Genomic DNA, 16,944 nt, shown 5'->3' with positions numbered 1-16,944 from the left:
GCTGGAGTGCAGTGGCCGGATCTCAGCTCACTGCAAGCTCCGCCTCCTGGGTTTATGCCATTCTCCTGCCTCAGCCTCCCAAGTAGCTGGGACTACAGGCACCCACCACCTCAACCGGCTAGTTTTTTGTATTTTTTTAGTAGAGACGGGGTTTCACCGGGTTAGCCAGGATAGTCTCGATCTCCTGACCTCATGATCCGCCCGTCTCAGCCTCCCAAAGTGCTGGGATTACAGGCTTGAGCCACCGCGCCCGGCTGTGAAATGCTTTTTATAAATATTTTGATCTAATTTTAATATTATTGTGGGTTGTTGTTTTATTATTTGGGTGTCACAAAAGTAGAAGATTTTACTGGTGTTTTCCATGTCAGTAGAATAATTTGTGCAGGGTCAGATTATTTTTGATTAATTGATTTCCATATCGGTTAGGATAATTTGTGGAGTGGCTAATTAGAAAACTAAGTGTTACAAGTTACCAAATCAGGAAGAGGAAAGCTGTGGCATTGGTCAAGGTGACAGATGTTTTTCAGAAAAGGAATTAACTCAAATTTAGCTTGGTTTTTGAGACGACGTCTTGCTCTGTCTCCCAGGCTAGAGTGCAGTGGTGTGATCTCGGCTCACTGCAACCTCCTCCTCCCAGATTCAAGCGACTCTTCTGCCTCAGCCTCCTGAGTAGCTGGGATTACAGGCATGCACCACCACACCTGGCTAATTTTTGTATTTTCAGTAGAGACAGGGTTTCACCTCGTTGGTCAGGCTGGTCTCAAAATCCTGACCTCGTGATCCGCCCACCTCAGCCTCCCAAAGTACCAGGATTACAGGTGTGAGCCACCGTGCCCGGCCAAATTTAGCTTTTGTTGGCACAAAGTAAACCAGATTTTAAGCTAGGCCTCTTTTCATTTTTGGTTCCTAGTATTCTGATTTTAAAAGGAAATTTAAATGAATCTGGATCACACTATTGCTATTTGATGAGAAAATTTTATATGTTTACATTTTCGTGTTATTACTATTGCTTTTTATTTTTATTTATTTTTTGAGACAGGGTCTCGTTCTGTCACCTAGGCTGGAGTTCAGTGGCACAACCATGGCTCACTGCAACCTAGACCTCCTGGGCTCAAGCAGTCCTCCCACCTCAACCTCCCTGGTAGCTGGGACTACAGGCATGTGCCATCATACCTGGCTAATTTTTGTATTTTTTGTAAAGACAGCATTTCAGCATGTTATCCAGGCTGATCTTGAACTCCTGGGCTCAGTCTGCCTGCCTCCGCCTCCCAAAGTGTTGGGAACCACCATGCCCACCCTTATTATTGCTTTTTAATAAGTTTTTTTGTTTGTTTTTTTCTTTTTTTCATTTGTTTGGTTGGTTGGTTTGGTTTTTGTTTTGTTTTGTTTTTGAGACTCTGTCTCCCGGGCTGGAGTACAAAGACCTTAGCACTTTGGGAGGCCATGGCGGGAGGATTGCTTGAGCTCAGGAGTTGGAGACCAGCCTGGGGGCAACATGGCTAAACCCTATCTCTACCAAAAAAAAAAAAAAAATTAGGCAAGCATAGTGGCACACTCCTGTAATCCCTGCTCCTCCAGAGGCTGAGGTGGGAGGATTGCTTGAGCCTGAGAGGTAGAGGTTGCAGTGAGCCAAGAGCGCACCCCTGCACTCCAGCTTGGGAAATAGAGCCAGACTGTGTCTCAAAAAAAAAAAAAAAAATCACCTTGTTTATAGTGAAAAACATACAAATTAAATCTACACTAAGACACGATTTCTCACTATCAGTTTGGCAAAAACTCAAAAGCTTCATTATATACATACTCTTTTGGCAAGTCTATGAAGAATATATACTCTCATACATTGAGAAGAATAATATACCAGGTAGAAATAAAGCACCTTTCTTAAAGTTGATGCAAAAATAATTCTTATGTATAAGAGATTAGATCATTACTGGCCTTAATTTCTGAACTCTCGGAAAAATTAAACATCTCACAATAAATGAAGCATCAAAACAGTATTCCCCTATGTTACCACTGCACAGTGGCAAGAGCTTGCTGCTGCAGTTAGAAAAAGGATTAATAGAAACAGTGAAAGGTATAGATTGACCAACTATCTAAAGTAATTCTATAGCAAGGATTAAAATGAAGAAACATGGAGCAATTAGATATTTTTTCTGTTATATTTTACTCCAATTGATAAGGTCAGCTGGTTGTTCTCAAATAATTGAGACAGGTTGACTAGCATGTCGTGGCATGCTGTTTAAGTCTCATAATCTTATGTGCCAGATGGAGGAATATTGGCTGAATAGACCATCAGTAGGTACATTTTAGTTGATGAAATAGCCAAACCATATTGGAGGATGGTTCTCTTAGGGCTCCAGTGTTTGTATAGACTAATTTTTAATCACCGAGTGATGAAGCTTGAAGAGATGCTTATGAACTTTACAGTTAGCATAAAGTCAGGGGGTGTTTCAACCATTATGGATGTTAAACTAAGGATTGTTAAAGATCAGACCAGGCACAGTGGCTCACGCCTGTAATCCCAACACTTTGGGAGGCTGAGACGGGTGAATCATTTGAGGTCAGGAGTTCAAGAGCAGCCTGGCCAACACAGTGAAAGCCTGTCTCTACTAAAAATACAAAAAAATGAGCTGGGCATGGTGGCGTGCACCTGTAATCCCAGCTACTCAGGAGGCTGAGGCCGGAGAATCCCTGGAACCCAGGAAGCAAAGGTTGCAGTGAGTCAAGATCATGCCACTGCACTCCAGCCTGAGCGACAGAGTGAGACCCTGCCTCAAAAAAAGAAAAAAAAAGATTGTTAAAGATCTACTTTGATAAAACGTTGAAGGGATTAAACATTTCAATTAAAAGGCAGAGAGTGTCAGACTGAATTTAAAAAAAAGAGATAAGGCCCAACTATATTATGTTTATAAGAAATGCACTGAAAGTGAAAGAATAGAAAAGGTATACCATGCAAACACCAATAACAAGAAAACATACATTAATATCAGACAAAGGAGCTTAAAGGTCAGAATTACTTCCAGAGATAAAGCAGGGGCGGGGGTTGGTTCTTCATAAAGGTAAGGATCAATTCATCAGGAAGCTACAACAGTCCTAAATGTGTAACTTTATAATACAGTGTACCCAACAATTGCAGAATATTGTTTTGATCTATATTGCTCAACAATATAGATCAAATACTGGATCATAAAATAAGTCACACTAAATTCCAAAAGGAATAAAATCATACATGGTATATTCTTAAATCACAAAATAAACTTGAAATTAATAAAGGTAACTTGAAAAATCCTCAGATAATTTGATATCAAGTAAACTTGTTAGTCACTAATAGATCAAAGGAGAATTTAAAGGGAGATTAGAGAATATTTTTAATCTAGGCCAGGTGTGATAGCATACACCTGTAATCCCAGAACTTTGGGTGGCCAAGGTGGGAGGATCACTTGAGGCCAGGAGTTCAAGACCAGCCTGGGGAACATAGGGAGACCTTGTCACTACAAAAAAAAAATTTTTCATTAGCTGGGTATGGTTGTACATACCTGTAGTCACAGCACTCAGGAGGCTGAGGTGGGAGACTTGCTTGAGCCCAGGAATTCAAGACTGCAGTGAGCTGTGATTCTGCCACTGCACTCCAGAAAAGGCGACAGAGCTAGACCTTGTCTCTAAAAAAAAATAATATACTTTTAAAATAATGTATTTTTAATTTAATAACCAGAAAGTTTGTAGGTGTAGCTAAAACTGTGTTTAGGAAAACTTTCATAGCACAGTGGCTCATGCCCATGATCCCAGCACTTTGGGAGGCTGAGGTGGGCGGGTCACTTGAGGTCAGGAGTTCGAGACCAGCCTGGCCAATGTGGTAAAAACCTGTCTCTACTAAAAATACAAAAATTACTCAGGCACGTTGGCATGCACCTGTAGTCCCAGCTTCTTGGGAGGCGGAGGCAGGAGAATTGGTTGAGCTGGGGAGGAAGAGGTTGCAGTGGGCCGAGATGGCGTCACTGCACTCCAGCCTGGGTGACAGAGCAAGACTGTCTCAAATAAAAAGAAAAAGAAAATAAGAATTGTAAAAGTCAGTGCTCTAAGCTACCAGTTTAAGAAGCTAGGAAAGGGCCAGGTGTGGTGTCTCCCACCTGTAATCCCAGCACTTTGGGAGGTCAAGGCGGGCAGATTACCTAAGGTCAGGAGTTCGAGACCAGCCTGACCAACATTTTGAAACCTCATCTCTACAAAAATACAAAAATTAGCCAGGTATGATGGCAGGTGCCTGTAATCCCAGCTACTCAGGAGGCTGAGTCGGGAGAATCGCTTGAACCCGGAGGTGGAAGTTGCAGTGAGCCGAGATCGCACTGTTGAACTCCAGCCTAGACGACAGAGCAAGACTCTGTCTCACCAAAAAAAAAACAAAGCTAGGAAAAATGGTTAGCTGGGCATGGTGGTGAATGCCTGCAGTCCCAACTACTTGGGAGACTGAGGTGGGAGGATTCCTTGAGCCCAGCAGTTCAAGGCTGCAGTGAACTGTGATCGTGCCATTGCATTCTAGCCTGGGTGACAGAGTGAGACCATGTCTCTAAAAACAGTTGGTGAGGACGTCAGGGGACAGCTAGGAAAAAAGTGAAAGAAAATTATTCCAAAAGTAGTAGAGGGGGAAGAAAATAAAAAGATAAGAGCAGAAATCAGTGAAATAGAAATAGATTATATATCAGCAAAGACGAGTTTCTTTGGGGTGGGTTTTTTTATTTATTTATTTATTTTATAAGATTGATAAGCCCCTAACAAAACTGATTAAGGGAAGAAAGAAGAACCAAGCAAGTTGCCAATACCAGGAATGAAAGACTAGACATCAGGCCGGGCGCGGTGGCTCAAGCCAGTAATCTCAGCACTTTGGGAGGCCGAGGCGGGTGGATCACGAGGTCAGGAGATCGAGACCATCCTGGCTAACATGGTGAAACCCCGTCTCTACTAAAAATACAAAAAACTAGCCGGGCGTGGTGGCGGGCGCCTGTAGTCCCAGCTACTCGGAGGCTGAGGCGGGAGAATGGCGTGAACCCGGGAGGTAGAGCTTGCAGTGAGCCGAGATCGCGCCACTGCACTCCAGCCTGGGCGACAGAGCGAGACTCCGTCTCAAAAAAAAAAAAAAAAAAAAAAAAGAAAGACTAGACATCAGTGTAGACCTTAAAAGAATAATATGGGAATATATGAATTGCTTTGTGTCAGCAAATGTGATAGTTTAAATGAAGTGGACAAATTTCTTGAAAAATAATAAACCAACACAAGAGGAAATAAAATCTCAGTTATCTCTGTATCTTTTAATGAAATTGCAGCAGTAATTTCACATCACCCAGAAAGAAAATTCTAGACTGTTTACTGTTACTTTCTACCAAACATTTAGGGAAGAAATAATTTTTACTAATCTTACACAAACTCAGACAGCTATGCACCATGATACATGCCTGTAGTCCCAGTAACTCGGGAGGCTGAGGCGGGAGGATCTCTTGAGCCCAGGAGTTCAAGGCTGCAGTGAGCCATGATCGTGCCACTGCACTCCAGCCAAGGCAACAGAGCAAAAACCCTGTCTCTTAAAAAGGAAAAAAAGGCTGGGTACGGTAGCTCACGCCTGTATTCCTAGCACTTTAGGAGGCCGAGGTGGGCGGATCACGAGGTCAGGAGATGGAGGTTACAGTGAGCCAAGATCACGCCACTGCACTCCAGCCTGGTGACAGAGCAAGACTCCATCTCAAAAAGAGAAAAAGAAAGTTCAGAGAATAGAAGAAGAGGAAATATTTGCTGACCCTATAACCAAAGCCAAATAACTGAAATACCAACTATGACTAGATTGTTACAAGATAATTATAGATCACTGTCTCCCATGAACATCAATGTAAGAATGTTCATTAGAAGTAGAAACCAGCACTTCAGAAGAAGGATTGTATATAATGACAAAGATTTATCTCAGGACTGGGAAGCTGCAACATTTGAAAATCCGTTGTAACTTACCACATTAACAGACCAGGAATAAAGAATAGAGAATCCAGAAATAGACCCACTCAAATACTTACAACAGAGTAACAAGACAGTTCAATGGAGAGAAAAGACATTGTTATAATAAGGGGTGTTGCAGCAGCTGGTTATCTGTGGAAAAAATAAAACTTGACACCTGGCTTTAACTATAAATTAAAAATAATTTGAAATAGATTATAGACATAAATTGGTAGTAGAATTGGAGTAAAGGGAGGGGTATGTGTCATGATCAGGAACTCACGTAAGAGATTTGCTCTAACCATTGAATGCGTAATCCAGAGGACAAGCAATGGGAGGCCAAGCCAGGTGAGGAAACACAGAGCAGCATGGAGATGGAAACATACATCTCAAAGTGGCTGATGTCTTGGTCATCGCCTAAGAATACTAGAAATAACTGGATGGGTTCTACTCCCTACAGAATTCTTGAAAGCACCAGTCCCTACATTTCTGGGATATTATGGGTAGTTGTGTTAGGCTTCTCCTGAGCTTACTGGAGCTCTAGCGAGACTGGATTTCACCTTCAAGGGAGTCCCACTAGCTCCCCTTGTCTAAGATACTAAGATACTGTGCTGTTTTCTGAAGCCACTTTTTTTATTTTTTTTGAGACAAGAGTCTCACTCTGTTGCCCAGGCTGGAGCGCAGTGGCCCAATCTTGGCTCACTGCAACCCCTGCCTCCCAGGCTCAAGCAATCATCCTGCCTCAGCCTCCCGAGTGCTGGGACTACAGGCATGCACCACCACGCCCGGCTAATTTTTGAATTTTTGTAGAGACGAGGTTTCACCATATTGGTCAGGCTGGTCTTGAACTCTTGACCTCGTGATCTGCCCACCTCGGCCTCCCAAAGTGCTGGGATTACGGGTGTGAGCCACTGCACCTGGCCCTGAAGCCACATTTTAAGAGGGATAAGAACAAATAGAATTCATTAAATTAGGAGTCCAAGAAAGGAAGGGGAGAGTGTTATAAAGACCGTGTGAAGTGAGTTATGGTTGAAGGAACTGGAGCCTGAAAATGAGCAGATTGCAAGGGGCATGATTGTAATCTTCATGTGTTTTAAGAGCAGAAGGATAAACTTCTGCTGTGGGCTGGACTGGTGAAAGTATAGAAAATGATGAGAGAAGAGGTAGGTTTTATTAACTGAAGTAAATAGTTTGAACTTTTATCTTGAGGGGAAGCCATCAGAAGGTCTAAAGCACGATAGTAGTGTGATTACATTTATATTTTGTAAAAAATCACTCTGACTACCATCTTTAGGTTGGATTTAGAGGTTGTAGAGCGGGGAGGTGCTGTTGAAATATAGTGAAAACCTGCACAGATGAAATACTAAGGAGAGAGCACAGTATATCAAAAGTGAATGATCCCTAAGTACTGTAGAAACTTAAAGAAATTTGATATAACCTAGTATGGCAGAGAATTGGGCCCTTTCTAGGGACTTTGTTACTCATATTGCCAGAACTTTTTGCAGCTGCTTTAGGCAGAATGCAGCCTCACAGTCCCATCTTAAGGAGAAGCCTTGAAACCAGAGTCTGTTGCCTTGGAAATGCTGAAAAAGCTCCTTGTAAACCTGTCTGCTAATTTGGCTATTTGTCCAGATACTTAGTATTAGAATCATTGAACCTTAATGTTGGTGTTGAATGTACCATTTCTGCTACTTCTCTAGCTGATATGGGTCCTTGCTGTCCCATCTGCATATCTGCCTGGGACAGTATTCCATGTGTTATAAACATAGCTTGCATCCAAGGATAGTGGACAGTATATTGGCTCCCCCACCCTGCCCCCCATATTGCCATAGAATTCCCAAACTATTCAGTACGCTTCAATTTCCAAGATTATTAATTTGTACAGATTTTGGGGGGAGAAATAGACAATTACCATCATTAAAATGCTACATTACTTTATATCATTGAAAAATGTAAAACTTTTTTTAAATTTTTTTATCATTTAAAAAAATCTCTTGAAGCTGGAAACTCTTTGACGTCCTTTGGAACAGAAACATCAAACAGTGGTACCTTACCCCAAAGTAGTGCGGTTGGTTCTGCCTTTACACAGGATTCAAGATCTCTAAAAACACAGTTATCTCAAGGTAAGCTATCTCATCCTAAAGTATTTCCATTCTAAACTTCTATAGTGGTTTTTCTCTTTTTCTGAATGTAAGAGCTTTTGCAGCTTGTAAAAGTTTTCTCCAAATTGGTGTATTGCAATGAATATATTATTGAATGACGCTCACTATTTAGACTTATTACAGTTCTTAGATCATGAAACTAAAAAGTTGAGCATTCTCTCAGTTGGACTTTTTTTGCAAAGAAATTATATAACTTGTATGTAACACTTAAATATATCAAATTAGGCTCAGACTCACCATTAAAGTTGAGCTATCCAAGATGAATTGGAAATATCATCTGAAAAAAACTGTGTATTATGCTGTTACATTTTCCCTAACATCCCCACAGGATGGAGAGTAGTAGTTCTCAATGTAGGCCACCCACAACTGAATCATCTGGGTTGCTTCTTAAAAATTTAAATCCTGAGACTTATACATCAGAATACCTGGAGCCTGAGGATTTGTATTTTAATAAGCTTCTTAAAGGATTATTTTATTTATTAAAATTCTGCTTTTCAGCCAGCCAGTCTCATAATTTTAAATGGTTATCCATACCTTTTATTCTTTGTTTTCTTTCTTTCTTTTTTCTTAATCTTTTTCTTTCTTTTATTTACTTATTAGAGTTGAGGTCTCCCTATATTGCCCATGCTGGTCTCAAACTCCTGGGCTCAAGCGATCCATTTGCCTTGGCCTCCTCAAAGTGTTGGGATTACAGGCATAAGCTATTGGGCCTGGCTTTTTTTTTTTTTTTTTTTTAGGAGATGGGTCTCACTATGCTGCCCAGACTGAAATGCAGTGGCTCTTCACAGGTGTGATCATAGCACACTGCAGCCTTGGACACCTGTCCCCAAACAAGCCTCCCGCCTTAGCTTCCCCAGTAGCTGGAGCTACAGCCTTGTGCCACCATGCTCGGCTTTTCCTTATCTATTTGTATCCACTTCTAATATGGGTATTTTTGGCTCATTGCTTTATGTGAATGGATTTTTTGTTTGTTTGTTTGTTTGTTTAGTAAAGCAATGTTAAGTCATTTCAGAAAGACTTATAATCACAAAACAGTGTTTTAAAAAGCTATTAAGGTTGAAAATTCAATGCTAAACATAATCTTATGTATTTCACTTAAGATATTTTGAAATAGTTCTTACTGTTACTCATATTGATTAGCTTAATTTTTTTCTTTTTTCTTTCTTTTAAGATGGAGTCTTGCTCTGTCACCCAGACTGGAGTGCAGTGGCACAATCTCGGCTCACTGCAACCTCCACCTCCCAGGTTCAAGCGATTCTCCTGCCTCACCCTCCCAAGTAGCTGGGATTACAGGCACGTGCCACCACGCCCAGCTCATTTTTTGTATTTTTGGTAGAGTTTTGGTTTCGCCATGTTGGTCAGGCTGGTCTCAAATTCCTGACCTCAAGTGATCCACCCCCCTTGGCCTCCCAAAGTGCTGAGATTATAGGCGTGAGCCACTACGCCCAGCCTTCTTGCTTAATTTTTAAGCATTCTAAAGATTGTTTGTTCTTGGGGTAGGGTCCTGCTCTGTCTCCCAGACTGGAATGTGGTGGTGTGATCATGGCTCACTGCAGCCTCCCCCTCCTGAGCTCAGGCCATCCTCCCAATTAGCTGAGATCACAAGCAAGTACCACCAGCTAGTTTTGTAGGGATGGAGTTTCGCCATGTTGCCAAGGCTGGTCTGGAACTCCTGGGCTCAAGTGATCCACCCACCTCAGCCTCCCAAAAGTGCTGGGATTATAGGCATGAGCCACAGTGCCCAGCCTATTCTGGAATTTTTAGTTAAATCAGGAACACATGAAAAAGAAGAAGCATAAATATTGAAATTAGTGTTATTCATGAAGAATGAGAACTAATTAAGGAACTTAAATTAGGCAGAGGCAAAATGTAAATTAAATATACAAAAGTCAGTAGTTCTGGCCGGGCACAGTGGCTCATGCTTGTAATCCCAGCACTTTGGGAGGCCAAGGCAGGTGGATCACCTGCAGTCAGGGGCTCGAGACCAGCCTGGCCAACCAACATGGTGAAACCCCCATCTCTACTAAAACTACAAAAATTAGCAGGGCATGGTGGCGTGCACCTGTAATCCCAGCTACTCAGGAGGCTGAGGTGGGAGAATCACGTGAACTCGGGAGGCAGAGATTGCAGTAAGCCAAGATCACGCTACTGCACTCCAGCTTGGGCAACAGAGCAAGACTCCATCTTAAAAAAAAAAAATAGTCCTAAAGCCTAATCCATTGATTATATAATAAGGAGAAAAGATTACAGTAATGCAAAATAGAAATTGTATACAAAATATATAATAAGAAATAAGTTGGTCATAGTAAGAAATATGACCAACTTCTATGATAATGTAAGAGAGGGACTTAAAAGTCACATATAGGCCGGGTGTGGTGGCTTGCGCCTGTAATCCCAGCACTTTGGGAGGCCGAGGTGGGCGGATCACGAGGTCAGGAGATTGAGACCATCCTGGCTAACACGGTGAAACCCCGTCTCTACTAAAAATACAAAAAATTAACCAGGCGTGGTGGCGGGCGCCTGTAGTCCCAGCTACTCAGGAGGCTGAGGCAGGAGAATGGCGTGAACCTGGGAGGTGGAGCTTGCAGAGAGCCAAGATCATGCCACTGCACTCCAGCCTGGGTGACAGAACGAGACTCCATCTCTAAAAAAAAAAAAAGTCACATAATGGAAGAAACATCTTATTCCTAGATAAAAGAACAAGAATGTTACCAGCACTCAGGGAGGCAGAGCCAGGATGATCACCTGAGTCCAGGAGTTTGAGACCAGCCTGAGCAATGTAGTGAAACATCATCTCTACCAAAAAATTTTAAAAATAAGCAGAGTATGATGGTGGACACCTGTGGTCCTAGCTACTCAAGAGGCTGAGGCAGAAGGATCACTTGAGCCCAGGAGGCCGAGGCTGCAGTGAGCCCTAACTGCACCACCTCACTCCACCCTGAGCGACAGAAACGAGACTGTCTCCCAAAAAAAAAAAAAAGATTCAGTATTGAGAAGACTTTACTTCTCATAGCTATCAAATTTATTGCAAATTAATTAAAAATCAATGCAAATAGAATAGTAGGAGAACTTAGTAAAACAGATTAGCTTTAAAATAAACATAGAAGTGTGGCTGGACATATTTGAAAAATAAAAGTAATGGGCTTACTGACATGATAATAAAATGTAGCAATGCAGTAAAAAAAAAATAAGATGAATAGAATGCAATAGGCAGTCAGAAACAGATCCAAGTATAAATACAAATTTATCCTGGGTGCAGTGGTTCATGCCTAAAACCCCACCATTTTGTGAGGTCAAGATAGAAGCTAGGAATTTGAGACTAGCCTGGGCAACATAGCAAGACCCTGTCTCTCAAAAAATAAAAAATTAACTGGGTGTGATGGGGTGCGCCTATCAGCTAATCGAGAGGTGAAAGCTAGAGGATTGCTTGAGCCCAGGAGATCAAGGTGACAGCAAGCTGTGATTGCAGCACTGCACACTGGCCTAAGCAACAGAGCAAGACTTCGTCTTAAAATAATTTAATAGATGATAAAGATATTATTTTAAATTAGTGGAGACAAGACTGTCTGTTCCAATTAATAACATTGCCTGATCATTTGGAGAAAGTCACTCTAGATTCTTTCCCTCATACTGAGCACCAAAAAATATATAAATAGTAAATAGATTAAAATGTTAAAAACTTTGAAGTATGTGTTTATTAAAAGAAAAGGGCCGGGTGCGGTGGCTCAAGCCTGTAATCCCAGCACTTTGAGAGGCTGAGACGGGTGGATCACGAGGTCAGGAGATTGAGACCATCCTGGCTAACACAGTGAAACCCCGTCTCTACTAAAAAAATACAAAAAAATTAGCCGGGCGAGGTGGCGGGCGCCTGTAGTCCCAGGCTGAGGCAGGAGAATGGTGTGAACCTGGAAGGCGGAGCTTGCGGTGAGCTTAGATCCGGCCACTGCACTCCAGCCTGGGCGACAGAGCGAGACTCCCTCTCAAAAAAAATAAAAAGAGGTGTATTTATAAGTAGCTATGACAAAGAAGTCCTAGGGTTTGCATTTAAGTTTTATCAACTAAAATTTCTGAATTTCACAAAATTAAAATTCCTAGAATTTTCTTTTAAGTGTAATAAGATTGTGAAGATAGCTGAAGGGAGTGGGCCTTTATTATGCAGAAATCACTTCTGGATTTATTCCTAATAATGTGTCCAGTATCACAGTATCACCTGTATTTCCCTGTTTATAACAAAACTGGCATCATGGTGATTATTAGGCCTTAATAGTAAAAAGGCTTTTTAAGTACACAACAAATGTTTCTGTACTTGCTGTGATTGCCCCATTGCTTATACTTCTGTAGTGCTTGTGAGCCGTAGGATCTCTTCTCAAAAGCCTTGATAAAGTAGTTTTATAAACTTATAAGATGATTTAATGTAGTACCATAAAATTAACTGTAGCAGTAGGCTTTTTCAAGAAGACCCGTGAAATAAAAAAATTAGCAAGGTGTGGTAGCGCATGCCTATAGTCCTAAGAGGCTGAGGCAGGAAGATCACTGGGGCCCAGGAGTTAGAAGTTGCAGCGAGCTGTGATTGCGCCACTGCACTCCAGCTGGAGCGACAGAGCAAGACACTACCCTGTCTCTAAAAAACGAAAACAAAACAAAATGTGTTTTATAAGTGATTATAAAATGTGTTTCCTTAGACCAAAACTTATATAAACCATGATTTCGCATTATAATCCAATGGAAAAATTGCAGTGCTTCTTAGTGGTAACTTAATTTTGAAGTGTTAGATTGTGCCTGTGTTGGTTTCTTGGTTTTGATAAATGATCATTTATTTGGCTAACTTTGCCATTAATAGCTAAAATACTATTGCACATTTGGAATTGCATACTTTAGATAATCATAAATTGGGGAAATATTACTAATAAAATATCCCTGAATCATCTGGGTACATAATAATGCATTGTCAGCATTCACCAGTTGTTTGACGCCTGCAAATATGCACAGATGGACAGTAACATTTGCAGCATATTTGGGGGATTTTTTGCATGAAATGGGCATTATTTTTTTAAGCAAAATATTATATTTTGGAATAAGTATGAGATGTGAGTGCCTGAGCAGAGATTTACAGCAAACATTATCAGGACAGAAAGCATGATGGGAGCACCTGATGTTACATTCTTCAGTTCATGCTGTGACCAGGCTCTGGCCTCATAAAAGGAAAAATATAATTTATAAGTACAAGTCCCATTTTTTGTTTTGGCTCTTTTATTTTTGTATTTTTTGAGACAGGGTCTAGCTTTGTCACGCAGACTGGATGCAGTGGACCAATCTCGGCTCACTACAACCTCTGCCTCCCTGGCTCAAGCTATCCACCCACTTCAGCCTCCTGAGTAGCTGGGGTTACAGGCATGTGCCAACACGCCTGGCTAATTTTTGTATTTGTTGTAGACACAGGCTTTCGCCGTGTTGTCCAGGCTGGTCTCGAACTCCTGAGCTCAAGTGATCTGCCCACCTCAGCCTCCCAAATTGCTGGGATTATAGGTGTGAGCAACCGTGCCCAGCCAAACCCCATATTAAGCAAAAACTTGCCAAGTGATCTTTTAAAAGGCAAGGAATGAGTATGGCTACTGTGTAATTATCTGAAGAGTTTTGTTTTTTGGTTTTTTTTGTTTTTGTTTTTGTTTTGCTGGCGTTTTAGTTTTTGTTTAGTTACCCAAGCCCCTAAAGCATTAAAGAACTTCACCTGTCTAACTTTCTAGTTCTTTACTTTTTATTTATTTATTTATTTATTTTTGAGACAGGGCCTCACTCTGTCACCTACGCTGGAGTGCAATGGCACGATCTTGGCTCACTGCAGCCTCTGCCTCCCGGGTTCAAGCTATCCCATCTCAGCCTCCTGAGTAGCTGGGAACACAGGCACATGCCACCATGCCTGGCTGATTTTTGTATTTTCAGTAGAGACAGGGTTTCACCATGTTACCTAGACTGGTCTTAAAATCCAGGGCTCAAGCGATCCTCCTGCTTTAGCCTCCCAAAGTACTAGGATTACAGGCATGTGCCACCGCTCCTGGCCCTTTACTTTCTTATAATAGAAATTTAATGGAGATAGTACCTGTAGATAGATGTAAAGGTATTGTTTTAGTCATCTACAGAAAGTACTAAGAAAAATTAAAACAAGTTACCATAGTTTTATGGTTGTTATTGGGGAAAGCCTGTGTTTGACCTGACTACAATATAGCCTTTGATAATTCTAGGGAATCTCGTACCAGGCCGCAATTTTTTTTAAATGTAAACTTCCACTAAGTAGAAATAACAGAATTGTGAGGGGGAGGGGGTTGTTTTGAAGCTGTTGAAGTTTTTTTTAAATTATTATTATTTTTTATTTTTAACCTAATGACAAGCCCACTAAGGATAACCATTCTTAATATCTGGTCTGATAAGTGGCTTAATTCAAATTTATGCTAAGGATTTGAATTGGTAGAAATAAAACTGGACAATCTTATTTAGGGTCTAGATTATTTTTGAAATCCCCAATAGGGTAGTTTCTTATCTTTTGGTTACGTTTTAGGTCGTTCAAGCCCTCAGTTAGACCCTTTGAGAAAAAGCCCAACCATGGAACAAGCAGTGCAGACCGCCTCGGCCCACTTACCTGCTCCAGCACCTGTTGGGAGAAGGAGTCCTGTATCAACCAGGCCTTTGCCATCTACCAGCCAAAAAGCAATAGAGAATCAGGAGCACAGGCGAGGTAGAACTTTAGCTGTTTACTGTTCCTTAATTGACTGATCAATGTTTTCCGCTCACTTTATTTTCATTAGAAGGATTTACATCATATGAATGATCCCAGAAAATTAAACTGAATGTGATAGAATGTTCGGTCTTTCAAATTTGACTCAAAGTGTTGGTGGTGTGGGTATTGTTTTTTGGGCATTGCACAGGCTTTGTTTTGGGTTTTTTTGTTTGTTTGTTTGTAATTCTGACTACCGAAGTTTTTGATGATGTGCCCTGAGTTGATTTGGCACTTTGCATGTCTTCTTCTATAGCTGAAGTACACAAAGTTTCAAGGCCAGAAAATGAGCAACTCAGAAATGATAACAAGAGACAAGTAGGTAAGTTCTTGGATCCGAAAGTCATATCCTATGCTTCTCAACAGGGAGAATATTTTAAATGTATGATACATAATTACTATAAAAAAAAGAAAGGTGGAGGTTGTGACTCTAAAGGAGGAGCACAGGGGAGTGTCACTGTGGTGACAGAACAGTTCTTTGTCTTGATTGTGATGGTGGTTATGCAAATCTATATATGGTAGAACATCACAGAACTATGCATAAAGACATCAGAAAATGAGTACATGTACAAACTGGTGACATATGAGCAAGGTCTATAGTTTAGTTAATTAGATTGTGCCTGTGTCAGTTTCTTGGTTTTGATAATGTACCATAATTATATAAGGTGTGACTGTTGGAGTTTGGGAAGTTGGGTAATGGGCACAAAGGGCCACTCTGAACTAGTTTTTCAATTTTTCTTTTCTATAATTAGTTGAAAATAAAGATTTTTTAAAATTTGACCTTTCTGGAAAAAAAATTCTACTTAGTGATAGGCCTTTTTTTTTTTTCTTCTGAGACGGAGTTTCACTCTTGTTGCCCAGGCTGTAGTGCAGTGGTGTGATCTCAGCTCACTGCAGCCTCTGCCTCCCAGGTTCAAGTAATTCTCCTGCCTCAGCCTCCCGAGTAGCTGAGATTACAGGCGCGTGCCACCACACCCAGCTAATTTTTGTATTTTTAGTAGAGACAGGGCTTTGCCATGTTGGCCAGGCTGGTCTCAAACTCCTGACCTCAGGTGATGTACCCACCTCAGCCTCCCAAAGTGCTGGGATTACAGATGGGAGCCACCACACCCAGCCAGGCAGTTATCTTTTAATATGTTCTTGAGTATTTCCTGCTAGTAGGATTTGTTCGTTTATATTTACATTTTCCTATGACTTCTACTTTTGTGGTTCTTATGTTTTGTGTCAGTTTCATGTTAGGATTATAAAATCGGTTTTCATTGTTTTCTATGCCTTTGGGAATGGAATTATCTTTATGTTACAAGTTTGAAACGTTTCCTCATTAAAATTAAGTCCAGAGGCCAGGCACGGTGGCTCACACCTGTAATCTCAGCACTTTGAGAGGCTGAGGCGGGCAGATCACAAGGTCAGGAGTTTGAGACCAGCCTGGCCATATGGTGAAACCGTCTCTACTAAAAATAGAAAAATTAGCTGGGCTTGATGGCGCACGCCTGTAGTCCCAGCTGCTTGGGAGGCTGAGGCAGGAGAATCACTTGAACCCAGGAGGTGAGGTTGTAGTGAGCCAAGATCGTGCCACTGCACTCCAGCCTGGATGACAGAGCGAGACTCCGTCAAAAAAAAAAAAAATTAAGCCCAGATCCTGTTTTTGAATCAGTTAAGAGCTATAATTTTCTTTTATGATTATTGATTTAATAAGGTTTTGTATTTTCTTTATCTGTTTTGTGATACGTCCCAAAATCATTCATTTTATTAATATTTTCAAATTTATTAATGGAAAATAAATTATAATTTTACAGCTCTTCTAAATTGAAAAGGCAGTGTATAATCTACCTTATTTAGAAAATGATTGAAAAATAATCTTTCATTTTAGAAACCTAGATATGATATTTTTAGATGTATATGTACTCTTACTTACATCATTTATATATATATTTTTTTATATGCCCCCCCCCCTTTTTTTTTTTTTTGAGATGGAGTCTCGCTCTGTCACCCAGGCTGGAGTGCAGTGGTGCTATCTCAGCTCATTGCAACCTCCGCCTC

At 41.0% G+C, this 16,944-nt stretch overlaps 1 protein-coding gene across 5 annotated transcripts in view; it reads left to right on the top strand.

Moving 5' to 3' along the window:
• LSM14A (LSM14A mRNA processing body assembly factor) overlaps positions 1 to 16,944 on the top strand; it is a 60,704-nt gene that overhangs the window by 32,528 nt on the left and 11,232 nt on the right. For all 5 annotated transcript variants that reach the window (XM_031659681.1, XM_031659680.1, XM_031659682.1 and 2 more), the window contains exons 4-6: positions 7,974 to 8,096; positions 14,689 to 14,865; positions 15,161 to 15,226. In XM_031659681.1, the coding sequence (XP_031515541.1) occupies positions 7,974 to 8,096; positions 14,689 to 14,865; positions 15,161 to 15,226 (366 nt within the window). The remainder of the gene's footprint in view (positions 1 to 7,973; positions 8,097 to 14,688; positions 14,866 to 15,160; positions 15,227 to 16,944) is intronic.

The sequence above is a fragment of the Papio anubis genome, chromosome 20 (assembly GCF_008728515.1).
Source record: "Papio anubis isolate 15944 chromosome 20, Panubis1.0, whole genome shotgun sequence".
NCBI classification, from domain to species: Eukaryota; Metazoa; Chordata; class Mammalia; order Primates; family Cercopithecidae; genus Papio; species Papio anubis.
The sequence above is the reverse complement of the archived record's forward strand: the minus strand, read 5'-3'. Positions and strand labels throughout refer to the sequence as shown.